Source organism: Pelophylax lessonae (genome assembly GCF_965119305.1).
Source record: "Pelophylax lessonae genome assembly, chromosome: 3".
In the NCBI taxonomy this organism is placed as follows: Eukaryota; Metazoa; Chordata; class Amphibia; order Anura; family Ranidae; genus Pelophylax; species Pelophylax lessonae.
Window position 1 is genome coordinate 392,487,537 of NC_138770.1, and position 18,295 is coordinate 392,505,831.

General features: G+C 43.2%; 1 protein-coding gene across 1 annotated transcript in view; it reads right to left on the reverse strand.

Moving 5' to 3' along the window:
- PDSS2 (decaprenyl diphosphate synthase subunit 2) overlaps positions 1-18,295 on the reverse strand; it is a 375,935-nt gene that overhangs the window by 88,052 nt on the left and 269,588 nt on the right. Inside the window, exon 5 of the mRNA XM_082249924.1 lies at positions 5,889-5,963. Within this exon, the coding sequence (XP_082106050.1) occupies positions 5,889-5,963 (75 nt within the window). The remainder of the gene's footprint in view (positions 1-5,888; positions 5,964-18,295) is intronic.

Consider the following 18,295-nt stretch of genomic DNA (forward strand, 5'->3'; position numbering starts at 1 on the left):
TCACTTGCCTGCAGCCCGGGTTGTGGCACTGTGATGATGCTGCACAACTGACTATATCAATCACCTGATGGCTTGCAGTCCCCACCCTTGCTTTTGTGCTCCAATTTGCATCTCTGCTAGCAGTCTTCTGTTCTCTGTGTTCATCCGTGCATGACCTGGCTTGGTTGACGACTCTCCTGGCTCTCGATCCCGCATTGGCAGATGACCCCACATCAGCAGACGACCCACTTCTGGACTCGACCCTGGCTTAGATGACTACCTACATCCAGACTCAACCCCAGCTTGGATGACCACCAGCTTCTGGACTCAACCCCGGCTTGGATGACTACCCGCTTCTGGACTTGACCCCTGTTGTTCCTGATTTCGCTCCTCTCTCTTGCTGTGCATTTATTGTTGTTTGCTAAAATAAACTGCTTTATTTTACTTGCATCTTCACGTAGTCTGGTTTCCTGGCACCCTGACAGTACGCAAGGGCCATGAATCCTGACAATGCAGGTACTCCCACGCTCCCCATGCTGGTTATCAGGTTCGATCAACATGATCACCTTTTGTGTCACTTTGCTCAGGTGTTGCAGACGTTGCTTGAACGCACAGCACACCTTGCTCCTGGTGCTGCTAGGCCAGTGGTTCCTCCTGCTGCTGCTCCTGTTGCCGCTCCTGCCCCTGAAGTTGCAGCTGAAGTCACTGTTATCAGAGGGATGACTGGTTCAGCCCCCCTTCTGCAGTGCTATGGGCGTGAATCGAGTTAGTGTTGTAGCTTCCTAAACCAAGTGAGCATTTTGTATGGGATGGTTCCTCAGGCTTCTCCTTCTGATAGGTCCAAGGTGGGCTTCCTAATATCGTTGCTCTCCGACAAGGCCTTGACTTAGGCGAATCCCTTATGGGAGAACGATAATCCTGTGGTACTCGATTACCCAAGTTTTGATGCCTCCTTTCGTAGGGTATTCAATGTGCCTGCTCACTCTGCCTCTGCTGCAAAGCAGCTCCTGTCCATTCAACAGGGTATATGTACCATTGCCGAGGATGCCGTTTAATTTCGTACCCTGGTAGCAGAGGTGGGCTGGAATAATGAGGATCTTGTGGCCGTCTTCTCTCCTGGTCTCTCTGATGCATTGAAAGTCGAGATTGCGGCCAAGAATCTCCCTGACGAGCTTGAGGCTCTCATTTCCTTCGAAATTTTGATCAATACCAAGCTCAGGGAGAGACCATCGTTTAAGGAGCGCCTTGCGGAGGCCTCCTACCAGATTTTCTCAGTTTTTTTTCCCACCCATTTCTCCCTCACCACCCACGGCTCCTGGGGAAGGTGCATCTGGCTGTGAACCCATACAGCTGGGGTTAACTCGCCTTCCTTTTGGGAGAAGGGAGGGCCGGTGCCTGTATTGCGGTCTTGGTGGGTATTTTCTGAAATCTGGTCTGACCCGTCCGGGAAACGCTCGCTCTTAAGGTCCTGTTGGGGGCAGATCTTAGGTGGAAATTCCTCGTCCCCAGTTTCCTGTAAAGATAAACCGCTAATCACGGTTGTCCTCTCCTGGGCATCGGGTTCTGTAGTTACTCAGGCTTGGGTAGACTCTGGTACTGGCGGTTATTTTTTTGACAGTACGTTTGCTGCTGTGAATTCCATACCCTTGCAGCCTCGTGTTTCGCCACTGGTTATCAAGGCGACTGATGGCAGACCCCTGCAACCGGCACAGTTTACCAAAGACACTGTTCCAGTTGATAGGATGATAGGAGCTGTACACTGGGAGTTGACCTGTTTCCAGGGTATTTCGTCCCCACACTACTCCGTTGCTTTGGGGTACCCTTGGCTTCAGAAAAACAATCCGACCTTTGATTGGCAGTCGGTCGAGATCCTTTCTTGGTCTCCTCAGTGTGGCCCTGTTTGTATCTATGGGCCTATTAAGGTACTTTGTACCTCCTCGGATTCAGTGTTACCTACTGAATATCGTGAGTCTTAAGGTGTATTTGACAAGTTGTGCGCTGGCACTCTTCCTCCTCATTGTCCATACGATTGTGCCAAAGACTTGCAACCTGGTGCCATAGCAGGGTTTATCCTCTTTTGGCTGCGGAGAATAAGGCCATGGAGTAGTACGTTGCGGATGCGCTTCCCTGGGGCACATTCGCAAGTCCACTTCTCCAGCAGGTACCGTTTTTTTTTCTTCGTAAAGAAAAAGGGTCTGAGTTGAGACCTTGCATTGATTATAGGGGCCTCAATCACATCACGGTCAAGAATGCATACCTGATTCCATTGATCACTGAATTGTTCGACTGCCTCAAGGGAGCAACGGTCTTTACCAAGCTTGACCTAAGGGCCACGTATAACCTCGTAAGGATCAAGGAGGGCGACGAATGGAAGACCGCGTTCAATACCAGAACCAGACATTACGAATCTCTGGTGATGCCATGTGCAATGAGCCTGCTGTCTTCCAGGAGTTAATCAATGAAGTATTTTGTGATATGTTGCAGCAATGCGTGGTAGTCTATTTGGACGACATCTTGATTTACTCGGACTCCATTGAATCCCCCTACCTGGATGTCAGACGGGTGTTGCAACCTTTTATGTGAGAATGAGCTTTTCTGTAAGCTTGAGAAATGTGAATTCCACCTATCTCAGGTTGCCTTCTTGGGCTACATAATTTCTGTTGAAGGGTTCTCCATGGATCCACAGAAGGTTTTGGCTGATGGCCTCGCCCCAGTGGTCTCTGTTCCATTCAGCGTTTCCTTGGATTTGCCAATTACTATGAGAAAATTATCAGGAACGTTTCCTCTTTGGCCAAACCTATCTCCGATCTGATCAAAAGGGGCAGCGTTTGCCACAATTGGACGCCTGCTGCCATCCAAGCTTTCCAGGCCTTCAGGTCTGCTTTTGCTTCAATTTGGTCTCATCCCAAACCTGGGTTTTCCCCTTTGTCCTAGAGGTGGATGCGTCTGAGACAGGTATAGGCGCCCTCCTGCCTCAGCGTCGGACACCTGATGGATCCTTACTTCCTTGTGGGTTCTACTCCAAGAAGCTGTCTCCAGCTGAACGCAATTACGAGATTGGAGACAGAGAGCTCTTGGCCATTATCTTGGCTCTCAAAGAGTGGAGACACTTGCTCGAAGATTTTGTGGTTCCAGTTCCCATTCTCACCGATCATAAGAATTTGACGTATCTCTCAGGAGGCCAAAGGCTTACACCCCATCAGGCCAGATGGACCTTCTTTTTTAATAGTGGACCTGGGTGGATTTATACAATATACAGTTTTTATATATATTTATATTATATTTATTACCAATATACTCTGCTCAAAAACATTAAAGGAACACCTTGAAAACACATCAGATCTCAATGGGGAAAAAAATCAAGCTGGATAGCTATACTGATATGGACTGGGTAATGTGTTAAGAATGAAAGGATGCCATATCGTTTGATAGAAATTAAAAATATTAACCTAGAGAGGGCTGAATTCAAAGACACCCCAAAAATCAAAGTGAAAAAATATAGCAGCAGGCTACTCCATTTTGCTGAAATTTCATTGCAGCAACTCGAAATGGTCCTCAGCAGGTTGTATGGCCCCCACGTTTTTCTATACATGCCTGACAATGACGGGCATGCTCCTAATGAGATGAAGGATGGTGTCCTTGGGTATTTCCTACTTGATTTGGGCCAGGGCATCACTGAGCTCCTGAACAGACTGAGGTGCAACCTGGCGGTCTCGGATGGACTGAAACAATGTGCCAGAGGAGTTCTGTTGGATTTAGGTCAGGCGAGCATTGGGGCCATTCAATGGTATCAATTCCTTCATCCTCCAGGAACTGACTGTATAATCTCGCCACATTAGGCCAGGCATTGTCATGCACCAGAAGGAACCCAGGACCCATTGCACCAGCGTAGGGTCTGACAAGGGGTCCAAGGATTTCATCCGATACGTAATGGCAGTCAGTGTGCCATTGTCTAGCCTGTAGAGGTCTGTGCATTCTTCTATGGATATGCCTCCCCAGACCATCACTGATCCACCACCAAACTGGTCATGCTGAGCGATGTTACAGGCAGCTTAACGTTCTCCAGGGCTTTCCTTTCACATCTGTCACATGTGCCAGAGTGAACCTGCTCTCATTTGTAAAAAGCACAGGGCGCCAGTGGTGGACCTGCCAATTCTGGTGTTCAATGGCAAATGCCAAATCGAGCTCCATGGTGCCAGGCAGTAAGCACAGGGCTCACTAGCAGACTTTGGGTCCTCAGGCCCCCCCTCATGAAGTCTGTTTATGATTGGTCACAGACATTTACACCAGTGGCCTGTTGGAAGACATTTTGTAAGGCTCTGGCAGTGCTCATCCTGTTCCTCCTTAGACAAAGGAGCAGATATTGGCCCTGCTGTTGGGTTAAGGACCTTCTAGGGCCCTGTCCAGCTCTCCTAGAGTCCCTGTCTGTCTCCTGGAATCTCCTCCAATGCTCTTGAGACTGTGCTGGGAGACACAGCAAACCTTCTGCAATGGCACGTATTAATGTGCCATCCTGGAGGAGTTGGACTGCCTGTGCAACCTCTATAGGGTCCAGGTATCCCCTAATGCTACCAGTAGTGACAATGACCCTAGCCAAATGAAAAACTAGTGAAAAACAGTCAGAAAAGAGGAGTAGGAAAAAAAATGTCAGTGGCCTCCACCTGTTAAAACCTTTCCTGTATTGGAGGTAGTGCACCTGTAGTTAATTTCATTACCACCAAAGCAGCTGAAACTGATTACCAACCCCCTCTGATACTTAACTGACCAGATCAATAGCCCAGGTTTTAATATCTGGCTATGATTTCCTTATACAAGAAGCTTGTCTTGTGGTGTCCAGAGTAGCCGAGCTATGAGAAAAGGGGTGCGCCCCCAAAATGCATCAGCTCTACACCCCTTTGATGTTCATGACTTTTTTGTCCGCACTGCATGGCATTGTGTGGTTCTAGTTGCTACTTTGTGAGTATTCACTTTTATCTGCTTTTATATTGAATAAATGTTTTTGGGTAATGCACTAGGTGCGTGCACCATCTTTTCTGTTTGGAATTGGATTACCCCGTCTGAGGAGGGCTGCATCCGCGTATAAGATAAAGGCAAACAGTAATTGGGGCACTGTAAGCTGGATGGAAAGAACATAGGCTATTTGGGCATAGGCTGCATCCATATAGCATCTGGAATTGCTGTTGTCCTTCCTGCTTTTCACCATATCACTGGAAGGGATTGCTAGCTTTAGATGTTAAATGTGTGCCTAACTATGTGTAATGTGTGCTGCTTTTACTACTAGATTTCTCAGTTTTTCCTCCCTGCAACTGACAGATCACTCTCTCTGTACAGAGCTCTGTGTTATTTACCAACACAGAGCTCTGGGCTGTGATTGTACTCAGCGGGATCCTCAGGTCCAAGCCATGAATCATTGGCTGGAACTTGCTGACAGGCTCACGCTGTGTAAAATCACAGCGGGTTCTGGGCGGGCTAGGCAGCAGTGTACGGGTATGACGCTTTGTCAACAGTGGCTGCTCACCCACAGTAAATTGTGGGCATGTGGTTGCCAAGTGGTTGAAAACATTTTGCATTTGTTAAGAAGTTGGCTGCATGAGAGTCATATATGTTTTTTTTTTATATTTTTTTTCTCTTTTTTTTCATATATTTGAACTTTCGTGCCTATAAGGAAGACATTTAGTAAAATTGGTCTGTAGTAGTATTTTTCTGCTTCAGGCTCTTAGGTTGTTTAATTTTTATTTATTTTTTTCATTTGGAGGTATTTGGGGTCTTTTCATTTTATTTGTGGTCCTAATGATCAAATAAATCACTAACACAAGCGTTACATTTTAAAGGCACAAATTTTAGCACATTTCATTGTATAGTTAACATTGCAAATTAAGGTTTATGATTAAGTATTTAAAACTGCCTACCTCTGGCAAATATGTGTTTTCATAATATATTCCCTGCACCAAATCTCCAATGGCACCAGAAACAAGTTCCACAACCTGAAACAGAAATTATACATTAAAAAACTGAAGACCAAACTTTTTTTGTTCAGTTATACTGAATACGATTATGCTTCAACCAAACATGGAAAAATTAAGTTACAACAGGGCTCTATCCAAAACAAACTTTTCATTTTGGGTGGAATAGAGCAAAGATAAATCCACTACTGAGTTTTTACTTTACCCCAGCAGAGAGATATCCTTCTCAATATATCTGTGACAGACCAGCTTCTTTTTTTTTTTAGCTTTTGTTCTCCATATATATGTTCAAAAAGAATCACCTAGAAGGTTCTGGACACATTTGGTAAACACATGTAGTTCTAGTGGATAATTTTGGGAATATAAGAAGATGGCCCCCTATAACAGCCAAGCTTTGTCTTCCATAGCCTTAATATGAGAGACAGGGACATCCTTCTAATCCTAGCTCAGAAAGCTGTAGGTGCACAGTGGATGATCAAACACAGTCCCACTCTACTCAAACATAAAACCTGACAAATTATTTATTGTTATTTAATAAATGTATTTATATAGTGCTAACAATTTACACAGGGCTTTCTATATTGTAACTTCACATCAGCCCCTGAACTCAGAGAGCTCAAAATCTTAGGTCCCTATCTTGCACACATATATACAGTTGGATATAAAAAGTCTGCACACCCCTGTTAAAATGTCAAGTTTCTGTGATGTAAAAAAATGAGACAGAGAAAAATAATTTCAGAACTTTTTCCACCTTTAATGTGCCCTGTAAACTGTAAAACCCAGTTGAACAAACAAACAAATCTTTTAGCTAGAGGGAAGTAAAAATAAAAAACTAAAATAATACTTTATTTAAGCAACTTTTGATGTTATCACAGCACTCAGCCTTTTTGGGTATGAGTCTATCAGCATGGCACATCTTGGCTTGCCAATATTTGCCCACTCTTCTTTGCAAAAACTCTCAAAATCTGTCAGATTGTGAGGGCATCTCCTGTGCACAGCCCTCATCAGATCACCCCACATATTTTTCAATCTGATATAAGTCTGGCTGGGCAATTCCAAAACTTTAATCTTCTTCTGGTGAAGCCATTCCTTTGTTGATTTGGATGTATGCATTGGGTCATTGTCATGCTGAAAGATGTTCATGTTCAGCTTTCTAGCAGAAGCTTGGAGGTTTTATGCCAATATTGACTGTTTTTTGGAACTGTTCATAATTCCCTCTACCTTGACTAAGGCCCTTGTTCCAGCTGAAGAAAAACAGCCCCAAAGCATGATGCTGCCACCACCATGCTTCACTGTGGGCATGGTGTTCTTTTTGTGATGTGCAGTGTTGTTTTTGCACCAAACATATCTTTTGGAATTATGGCCAAAACGTGCAACCTTGGTTTCATCAGACCATAACACATTTTCCCACATGCTTTTGGGAGACTTCAGATGTGTTTTTGCGAAATTTAGCTGGGTTTGGATGATTTTCGTCATAAGAAAAGGCTTCTTGCCACTCTACTCCATAGCCCAGACATATGAAGAATACAGGAGATTGTTGTCACATGAACTACACAGCCAGTACTTGCCAGATATTCCTGCAGCTCCTTTAATGTTGCTGTTGGCCTCTTGGCAGCCTCCCTGATCAATTTTCTTTTCGTCCTTTCATCAATTTTGGAGGGACATCCAGCTCTTGGTAATGTCATTGTTGTGCCATATTTTCTCCACTTGATGACAGTCTTCACTACGTTCCATGGTATATCTAATGCCTTGGAAATTCTTTTGTACCCTTCTCCTGACTGATACCTTTTAACAATGAGATCCCTCTGATGCTTTGGAAGCTCTCTGCGGACCATGGCTTTTGCTGTAGGATGCGATTAAGAAAATGTCAGGAAAGACCTACGAGAACAGCTGAACTTTATTTGGGGATATTCAGAGGCACTTTAAATGATGGCAGGTGTGTGTACTGACTCCTATTTCATGTGAGTTTGAACTCACTAAGCTACGGTGCTGCCCAACTCATCTTTAATTCGATGAATTCTGTAGTTTAAAAAAATTGAGACTTCTTGTGCCTTAGAGTATGTAAAAACCTAAAGAAAGTCAGGGGTTAAAATGTCACTAACCCACTTTATAAAGAACTATCTTTAACCACTTTACCACCGGAGGATTTTGCTGTCTTACGTCTGGGCCACTTTTTGCGATTCGGCACTGTGCGACTTTAACTGACAATTGCGCGGTCATGCAACGCCGTACCCAAACGAAATGTACGTCCTTTTTTCCCACAGTGTTTTCTTTTGGTGGTATTTGATCACCTGTGCGATTTTTACTTTTTGCGCTAAAACAAAAAAAGAGCGACAATTTTGAAAAAATTATATTTTTCACAATTTTTTTTATATGAAATTCCCCCCAAAAAATGTAAAAATCAAAATTTTTTATCATTTTAGGCCAATTTGTTTTCTGCTACATATTTTTGGTAAAAAAAATTGCAATAAGCGTATTTTGATTGGTTTGCGCAAAAGTTATTTCGTTTACTAACTAAGGGAAAAATTTCTGTCGTTTTTGGTGTTTTTTTTTAACAAGTAATGGCGGCGATCTGCGTTTTTTTTTTGCGGGACTGCGACATTGCGGCGGACAAATCGGACCCCTGACTGACATTTTTGACACTTTTGGGGTTACCAGTGACATTACTACAGTAATCAGTGCTATAAATATGCACTGTTATTGTAAAAATGACACTGGCAGGGAAGGCATTAATTTTATTGGAGAGGGAGGGGTTAATGTATGCCTGGTGCTTACTGACGTGTGTGGGGGGAGGTGACTGAGTGACACAAGGACAGATCGCAGGTTCAGCTATGCTGAACCCTGCAATCTGACCCTGCCTGTCACTTAGGAGATCCGCCCGCTTGTATTTACACAAGCGGGCGGATCTCCAGACTCGACTCAATTCCCAGACGATCGGGGAAGAGCAGCGGCGATCGACGCTGCTCCTCCACTGGCCAGACTCCTGCTGTGACTGAAAACAGCGGGAGCGAGCCTCTGGCGGCGCGCGCGCACTTAAGTGGTTAAAATTAGAGATGCACCGAAATGAAAATTCTGGGCCGAAACCGAAACCGAAAATGCAGAATGCCCTTGGCCGAAAACCGAAACCGAAAAATACTTTTCCCCCCCAAAAAATGTAAAATGGATAGAACAGGGGCATACACCAAAAACAGGCAGCGACGTACACCTGTCGCTGCCACCCTGTCACAGTATATGTACTGTGTTGGGTTGGCAAGAGGTTAATTTAATTACCAATGGTATTTGTATTATGAAGCATGAGGAGTTAATGTATTGTCACTGCTGGTCACTCATCTATTAGTGACCGACCAGTGGCAGTTAATTAACCCCTTTGTGCTGCATTAGTGCAACCAGTATCAGTGCAACCAGTGTTAATTAACTAATGCAGCACAAAGGGGTTAATTACCTGCCACTGGTCGGTCACTAATAGATGAGTGACCAGCAGTGACAATACATTAACCCCCTCATGCTGCATAATACTAATATCATTGGTAAGCTGCCTCAGTTCCCCCCCCCCTGCCTCAGCGTCCCCCTCGGCAGTACACCCCCCCCTCTGGTTTAGCCTCCCTCCTCGGGTGTCCTTCATTCAAAAGTCCCGCCTCTGCCCTGCGCCCTCCTCCTTCCTCACGGCGGCCATTATTTTCGGCAATGTTAACCCATTATCGGCCCGAAATGGGATAGGCCCATTTTCGGCCGATAATTTCGGTGGCCGAAATTTCGGTGCATCCCTAGTTAAAATGGTGTATTGCATGCTGTTCATACTCAGTCACTATGAGATTTGCTTTCTGAATTCTGCAAAAAAAACCTGGTTGTCCTTTCCATAAAACATGTATCTCCTCTCCCACCCTGCTCCCTATATCCTTTAGCCTCCTTCTCCCCTTTTCTTGCCTTCAATTATACAGTACTTTTATCTGGAAATAAATATAGGCGAATTGTTAGCAACTTCCAGGTGTAATTACATTGTTATTACCTACAACTGTCTGTGCACTGTTTACTTTGTTTGTTTTGAATGACATCTCAATAAACACCTTTTTTTGGGGGGAAAAAAAAACTGGTTGATCCTGCTGCTCTATAGCTCCACCTTCTGTTCATGTCCCCAATTCAGCCAGGGATTTTGCAGTGATGGCAACTATGCACATGCTCAATTTTGAGTTTCTATGCTGAGCGTTTCCTCCCCATCACATCTGAGCAGGCCTTATGACTATGGAGTCACACATGTGGGCATATACACAGTGGTAAAGCCCACCTCCTCCCTCCTCCTCCATGCCCAGTAATCAACTAAACACAATGGGGGCGAGATAATACATGTAGAGTAACGGAGGCTTTACTTCCCTCTTATTCTAAGACACAGGCTGGAGGGGCGTGACACAGCCTGTAACTAGCAGAAATATGCCCACACCATGCTATATCTACAAAATAATAAAGATTTGATTTCAAATACAGTGAAAATATATATTTGATCCCCTGCCCACTTTGCCCACTTACAAAGAAATGAAGGGTCTATAATTTTTATCAGGTGTATTTTAAATGATATAGACAGAATATCAACAAAAAATCCAGAAAAAAAAAAAAAAACGATACAATTGGTATAAATTGAGTTGCGGATCAGTGAGTAAAATAAGTATTTGATCCTCAAGCAAAACATACTTGGTGGAGAAACCCTTGTTGGCAAACACAGAGGTAAGTCGTTTCTTGTAGTTGGTTACCAGGTTTGCACACATCTCAGGAGGGAATTTGGTCCACTCTTCTTTATAGATCTTCTTTAAATACTCAAGATTTCTTGGCTGTCGCTTGGAAACTCAAAGTTTCAGCTCCCTCCATAAATTTTCTATAGGCTTAAGGTCTAGAGACTGGCTAGGCCACTCCATGACCTTAATGTGTTTCTTCTTGAGCCACTCCCTAGTTGCCTTGGCGATATGTTTTGGGTCATTGTCATGCTGAAAGACCCATCTACGACCCATCTTCAGTGTTCTGGCTGAGGGAAGAAGGTTCTTATCCAAGATTTTACAATACATGGCCCTGTCTTTTAGCCCCTCAATGCGGCAAAGTTGGCCTGTACCTTTAGCAGAGAAACAACCCTAAAACATAATGTTTCCACTTCTGTGCTTGATTGTAGGGATGGTGTGTTTTTAGGGTCAAAGGGGTCAATTCACTAAGAGTTAAATAGCAAAAAAATTCCGTAAAATAACGCTTGCAGTAAATCAGTGGTAAAAGTGCAATTTACTAAGAATTTTGTGTTAAATACCGAATGCGGTATTTGCTTGATTTAGCGGGTAATTACCGCATTATTTAATGCAGTAATTTACCACATTAACCGCTTCCCCACTGCTCACTGTGCTGCTACTGCGGCACAGTGGCTCGTTATCGTCTGGCGACGTAGGTCTGCGTCACCAGACATTCCCCTCTCTCGGCGGCGCGCGCGCGCCGCCGGAGGCTTGCTCCCGCTGTTTTCAGTCACAGCGGGAGTCGGGCCAGGGGAGGAGCGGCGGCGATCGTCGCTGCTCTTCCCCGATCGTCGGGGAATCTAGTTTGGAGATCCGCCCGCTTGTGTAAACAGAGCGGGCGGATCTCCTAAGTGACAGGCAGGGTCAGATTGCAGGGTTCAGCATAGCTGAACCCTCGATCTGTCCTTGTGTCACTCAGTCACCCCCCCCCCCCCCCCACACGTTAGTAAGCACCAGGCATACATTAAAATTAACCCCTTCCCTGCCAGTGTCATTTTTACAGTAACAGTGCATATATATATAGCACTGATTACTGCAGTAATGTCACCCAAAAGTGTCAAAAAGTGTCAAAAATGTCAGTCAAGGGTCCGATCTGTCCGCCGCAATGTCGCAGTCCCGCAAAAAAAAATTGCAGATCGCCGCCATTACGCGTTAAAAAAAAAAACACCAAAAATGACAGAAATCTTTTCCTTTGTTAGTAAACGCAATAACTTTTGCGCAAACCAATCAAAATACGCTTATTCTGATTTTTTTTACCAAACATAGGTAGCAGAAGACAAATTGGCCAAAAATTTAAAAAAAATTTGATTTTTACATTTTTTTGGGGGGGAATTTCATATAAAAAATGTTAAAAATATTGTTATTTTTTCAAAATACTCTTTTTTTGTTTATAGCGCAAAAAGTAAAAATCGCACAGGTGATCAAATACCACCAAAAGAAAGCTCTGTTTGTGGGGAAAAAAAGGACGTAAATTTCGTTTGACCGCGCAATTGTCAGTTAAAGTCGCACAGCGCCGAATCGCAAAAAGTGGCCCAGACGTAAGACAGCAAAATCCTCTAGTGGTAAAGTGGTTAAGCTGGTTGCTAAGGAGCGGGCCCAGAAGCTGGCCACAGAGTCCATAACAATGGATGACTCATCAGCTGTTAATTAAAAAGTATAGAAAAAACAAAAAAAAAAAGTGTGCCCCCCCAGTCCATACCAGGCCCCTCAGGCCAAAAAAAAAGACATGGGGTTCCCCCCAAAATCCATACCAGATCCTTATCCAAGCATGCAGCCCAGCAGGTTAGGAAAGGGGGGGGGAACGGGTGAGTGGCCTTCTCCTGAATCATACCAGGCCACATGCCCTCAACATGAGGTGGGTGCTTTGGGGCAGAGGGGCTCTGCCCCCCATCCCAAAGCACTTTGTCCCCATGTTGATAGCGACAAGGGCCTCATCCCCACAACCCTGCCCAATGGTTGCCACCCCCCCATATTGTACCCTACGCATTCACACATTTTTGACAATTCCTTTATTAAAAAAATGTAAAAACAGTGTCCCCTGTTGTAAATCCATCGTCAATCACGCCACTCACCCCACCACTGAAACAAAAAAAGGCTACATCGCATGTACAGCTGACCACCAAATGCCTCCTCCACCATTTGGCAGTTCTTATATAGGTAAGGGCGGGGCCACCTAATGCCATCACCTGGTGGCACCGCCCCCTCTCGACATCACAGAACCAGCATGCACCAGTCAGTGATGTCACAAGGGGGGGTGGTGCCACCAGGTGACGTCGCCAAACACATTCTAAGAGTAGCCTTTCACTTTCATCAAGAAAGTGACTTTCATCCTCTTCATTCCTGTATAGAGGATCACTGATCAGTTGTATCTGAGTGGCTCTACAGCTGCTCTCAGCAAGCCAGAGGACTCAGAGATGTCTGACCTTTGCCAGTATAGCACAGCTCTGAATGCAATGGGTCTCCAGGGCTGGTGCAGAATCATTGCAAGCAAAACCTGAACAGTTACGTATCTTGTTGATGCCTGGATGAAACTTGATATTGATGTATAATTGAAATGGAGAACTGTTATGACTGCAAAATCTGTACTTCAGTGTTGGCACCATAATGTAGTACAAAGGCTATCATCTTTTCATATTTATAGATAAGTTATGTAAGAAAATTTCAAAAGGTTTAATGTATCCTGGTACCATTTACTATCTGATCAGCAAATTAATGTGCTTTTAATTCATCCCTTCTCCCTAACAGGGTCAGAATGCAAAGAGCTGCATGATCTGGACTGTCAGTGGTGATTTCAGGATCCGTTTCTGTCATATTTTTGACCAAGGAGCAGGAGAGCTTGATAAAAGATGACTTCTGCTCATGAGGGAACAGAGAGGGCATTATAAATAAGTGCTGAATGCAATAATAAAAATTCCTTCAGGCAACTCCATCTGTTGTAATATGAAGAAAAGGGGCAGTGCTTGCCGCAGGGTGAAGTCAGCCATCTGAAGATCATTTGCTGCCTTATGCTGTCTTCTTCAATGGAATCATAGAACACTGTTTATCGGCTCTATGGTACTGATCTGTCATAGTGGATCCATATCTAGTCCATGCATATTAGCATAAACTGCTTTCAAGCATTACAACAGTCAAACGTGTCATAAAAATACTTGCAAATCAATGTTAAGTACAAAAAAACATGTCATGTTGCTGGATGTTAAAAGGTTAGGATGCTTGAATTCTGAGGAATAAATTGGAGTCATTAGTTATTTAACATAAATCTGTTGTCTCGTGAAAGCAATTTAAGTATTAGGTGTTTTGTATTAGCATAAACTAAATCGAGGCATTTAGAGGTCTTTATAGTAGCGAGAGATGTATCATCACTGCTCTTCCTATGCCACTAATTAAGAATAGCTTAATACTCTATCATAGGCTGCTGCTGATATAGCAAACAGGTAAAATTAGGTGTGGAGTGAGGGGGTCCACACTGGAAAGAGAGGGAAAATGTTTCCAGGTGGGGAAGGCCCACTTACATCATGGGCCAGACAGACAATCTCCTGCTAGCCCTGTAGGATCAGAGAGCCACCGCAAACGAATAACTAGTCAAGAAATGGGGTAAAAAGGAAACAGAGGGGTGTTACCTAAAGGGGTTGCACAAACGGGATGCTCAAGTCGGATTCATCGAAAAATGGAAAAAACTTTATTGATAAAAGGTTAACAGAAAAACATCTGGTACACTATCCATACATTGGAGTAATGACACCACTGGGAAGCCAAACACAGAAAGACTCAGAACACAGACAGCATAAAACCAAAAAAGAGACAAAGACACACGCGCCTCACCAGATATACGGGGACCAATCAGGCATGAATACCAGTGAGTACCAGTGTGCGGTCCATCCAGACCATGTTCACTTCCGAACCCACTGTATGCAAGCCGGCATGCCAGGGTCTGTCACTATGCCCATGAATATCATGTAGAGATAAGTGGAGGTAATAGTGGCTGCTGGCCAATGTTGGAAATTGGTGCTTTAATTCTCTATAGTAATGATGTCATGGAATGTAAGTAGAGGTGTCAAGCAGGTATTCTTTAGAGATGGACAAGTAAGTTCATAGAAATAGTCCGTTAGATGATGGGACACTGAGGTCACCTAAATGTTCAGAACCGGCTATACTTGCCACAGAGAATTTTGCTGCTTACAGCCTTACACTGACAAACCCCTGTCGTGAGGCCTTTGACAGGATGCAGTGAACAAAAGAGTCCTCAATACAAATGCTGCTGATATAGGTAATGTGAACCTTGATTGAAAAATGGTGAAGCTATCAGTGCTGCTCTAGTGACCAAATAAATATATATATGTAAACGACAAATCTTCAATGTGCATTAACAATACATTACTATATAATAATACATATTAAATAAATTAATTAAAGTGCCGGTGCTATATCACTGAACTGACATGCAAGTACATGAAACAACTGAAAAAAGTATTTTGGATTTGGTCAGATTCCCCACTGTCTGAGTCCACTGGGAGAACCTCTTGTTCCAGCATCCACTAAGTGGTAAAGCAAAGTCTCTGAATATACGTTTGATCTCCCCATTGTTTGGTGAGAGGGGAGCACGTAGTGGTCTGCACTATTAAGTATTCAAGCAGGAGCACTTTTATAAGGATCATCTATTTTCAGCTGTTTAAGAGCACAAGCACTTTATGTATAAGGACTTTATCTGACCAAATCCAAAAGACTTTTTTCAGTTGTTTCATGCACTTACACTTCAGTTCAGTGATATAGCACCGGCACTTTACTATATAATAATACATAACAATAAAATAAATTAATGTATTGTTAGTGAACATTGAAGATTTGATGTTTACACACACATATATATATATATATATATATTTATTTGGTCACTAGAGCAGCGCTGATAGCTTCACCATTTTTCGATTTAGAGGTCTTTGCGTGTACTTTTTAAAATTTTCAATAGTGCTCCAGAGCCTTGAAATTTAAGGCATCATATTGCACAAGTTTTTCTGGTATAACAAAGCACTGTTTTGCCTCATTCAGACTTCCGCACTATTACTACAGGGTCATCACAGTAATAGGCACCTTCAGTGGTCAATAGTGAGCTGTGAAAGGTGGTAGGGTCAGTGCATTATCTTACCCGCAGAAGATGGAATCTGCACAACAGAAAACCTGGGGTTTTGGAGCAACCAGAGCACTCATGAAGAGGCATCCAATCAAAGAACCCTTTGCATTCGTTCAGAAAATGCAAAGCTTACTCTGTATGGCATCCATGCTGAGCAGCTGACCTCCTGTTTTCACAATGCACCAGGCCAGCTTCTCAGCAAGGGAACTGGAAACAAGTGGAGATCACTGGAGCAGCGTTGTCTGCTTCAGTGATTTCCAGCTTCCTGGGGCATAAGACAGGTGTATTATTTACAGCACTTAGTTACATTGGTCCAAGCTGGACCAATTTAACAATGGGTTTTTATGATTTGAAATTATAAATAATATAATTTCTTAATGAAAAATGTCTGGGTTTTAGATAAAACTAATACCACAGGTATCACGTGAATATTTACTAATCTCAGAACTGTAGAAACATAAGAACTGGCTTTGCAAGCAAAGTTGTGTACAAGTCGGTTCAAATAATGGTAACTCAAATCTGAGAACAATCTGAAAATTTACTATCCAGACAAGAAACAACCAGTTTATTAATGATTGTACACAAAATCTGTGGTACAGCTGTCCATGCATTGTTTTAGCAGTGAGAAATGCCAACGAGCTGAGAAAAAGAAGTCTACAACTCTAGCTAAGCTAGGAAGACCCCACACTTTCTGCATGTAAAGCTGGTCTCATTGTCTTTCTTTTTAATAAACAGAGAAAGATTACACAAGAAAATGTTTTTGGAACCTCTACACAAATGAGAGTGAATGGACTGAATTTCACTATTCTTAAAACAAAAGTATTTTAAACCTTAGGGAGAAAATTGGAAGGGGAACATATATATATTACGGATAGACCGATATGGTTTTTCCAGGGCCGATACCGATATTTTGGTCACAACTTATCGGTATCGGCCGATATTCTGCACATTCAATCACACATCCAATGCAGAGTGACCAGTGCCCCCATCCAATGCAGAGTGACCAGTGCCCCCATCCAATGCAGAGTGACCAGTGCCCCCAACAATGGGGAGTGACCAGTGCCCCCAACAATGCAGAGTGACCAGTGCCACAATCCAATGCAGAGTGGCCAGTGTTCCCATCAATGCAGAGTGACCAGTGCCCCCAAAAATGCAGAGTGATTAGTGCCCCTATCAATGCAGAGTGACCAGTGCCCCCAACAATGCAGAGTGACCAGTGCCACCATCAATGCAGAGTGACCAGTGCCACCATCAATGCAGAGTGACCAGTGCCCCCATCAATGCAGAGTGACCAGTGCCCCCATCAATGCAGAGTGACCAGTGCCCCATCAATGCAGAGTGACCAGTGCCCTCAACAATGCAGAGTAACCAGTTCCCCAAACAATGGCTGATTGCCGCCATTACTAGTAAAAACAAATAAATAAAAATTCTAGTATATATACCATAATTTGTAGATGCTAAAACGTTTGCGCAAACCAAAAAACATACGCTTATTGGGATTTTTGTTTTTACCATATTCAGGGCATACACCTATTGGGGGATTCCTTGTAGAGGTCCTGCGTGTCTTTCTGGATTAATATTCCTCCTTGGAATTCTAAATCCAATACTGGTTATGGAAAAGTTTGCATGGATCATGAATGAGAACAAACTTATATGAACTTCATTTTCTTAGATGTTTGTAATTTTTTATTGATTTGTTGTGCACATTGATTGCACTTTTTAGATCAATTGTTCACAGAAAAGGTCACATAGTCACTAGTGAATATCATTTTTTTTATGATCTTTATTTATTGTCATTTATTGATTGGTTGTGTATATTGATTTTACTGCTTTACGATGACTCCTTTTTTATCGATTGCACTTTGCATTTTCACTGACTGCAATTTTCCCACATTTGCATTTTTGATCAGTTTTTACTTTAAAGGGTAACTGCACTTTGGGGGGGGGGAATAGAAAATAGAGAAAAAATAATATAGCGTACAGTATACAATTGCGACACAAGTCATATTGCAATTGAATGTTAATAAAAGATGCCTTTCCTTTTCAATCCGCAGCCGCTGCAATTTTCTGAAAATGCAATGCAATATGGCTGAAGGTGTTCTGTACACAGAAGGTTTACTTAACACACCCCAGAAACCTAATTTCCTGCTTGTGTGATTGGCTCACCGATTTTCCCAGAAGTCTGCCTAAGATACAAGTCAGATTTCAGGCATCCCCTGGAACAAAAATGTAATTTTTGGTGAAATACTCCCAATAGGAACACGTCTAAAGAGATGCAGGCCCAGCAGATTTCCTCATTAGTGCTCTGCAGGAGCACAGCTGATCGATAATTATGAAGCCACTCCCATTAGACTGCACAGGGGCACAGAGGAACAAACAATGATTTCTTCAGAATAACAAAAGGTAGGAATCTGCAACAAAGGTTGTTATAATCCTTGCAATGTACAGAGATCACCCAGAGGGGA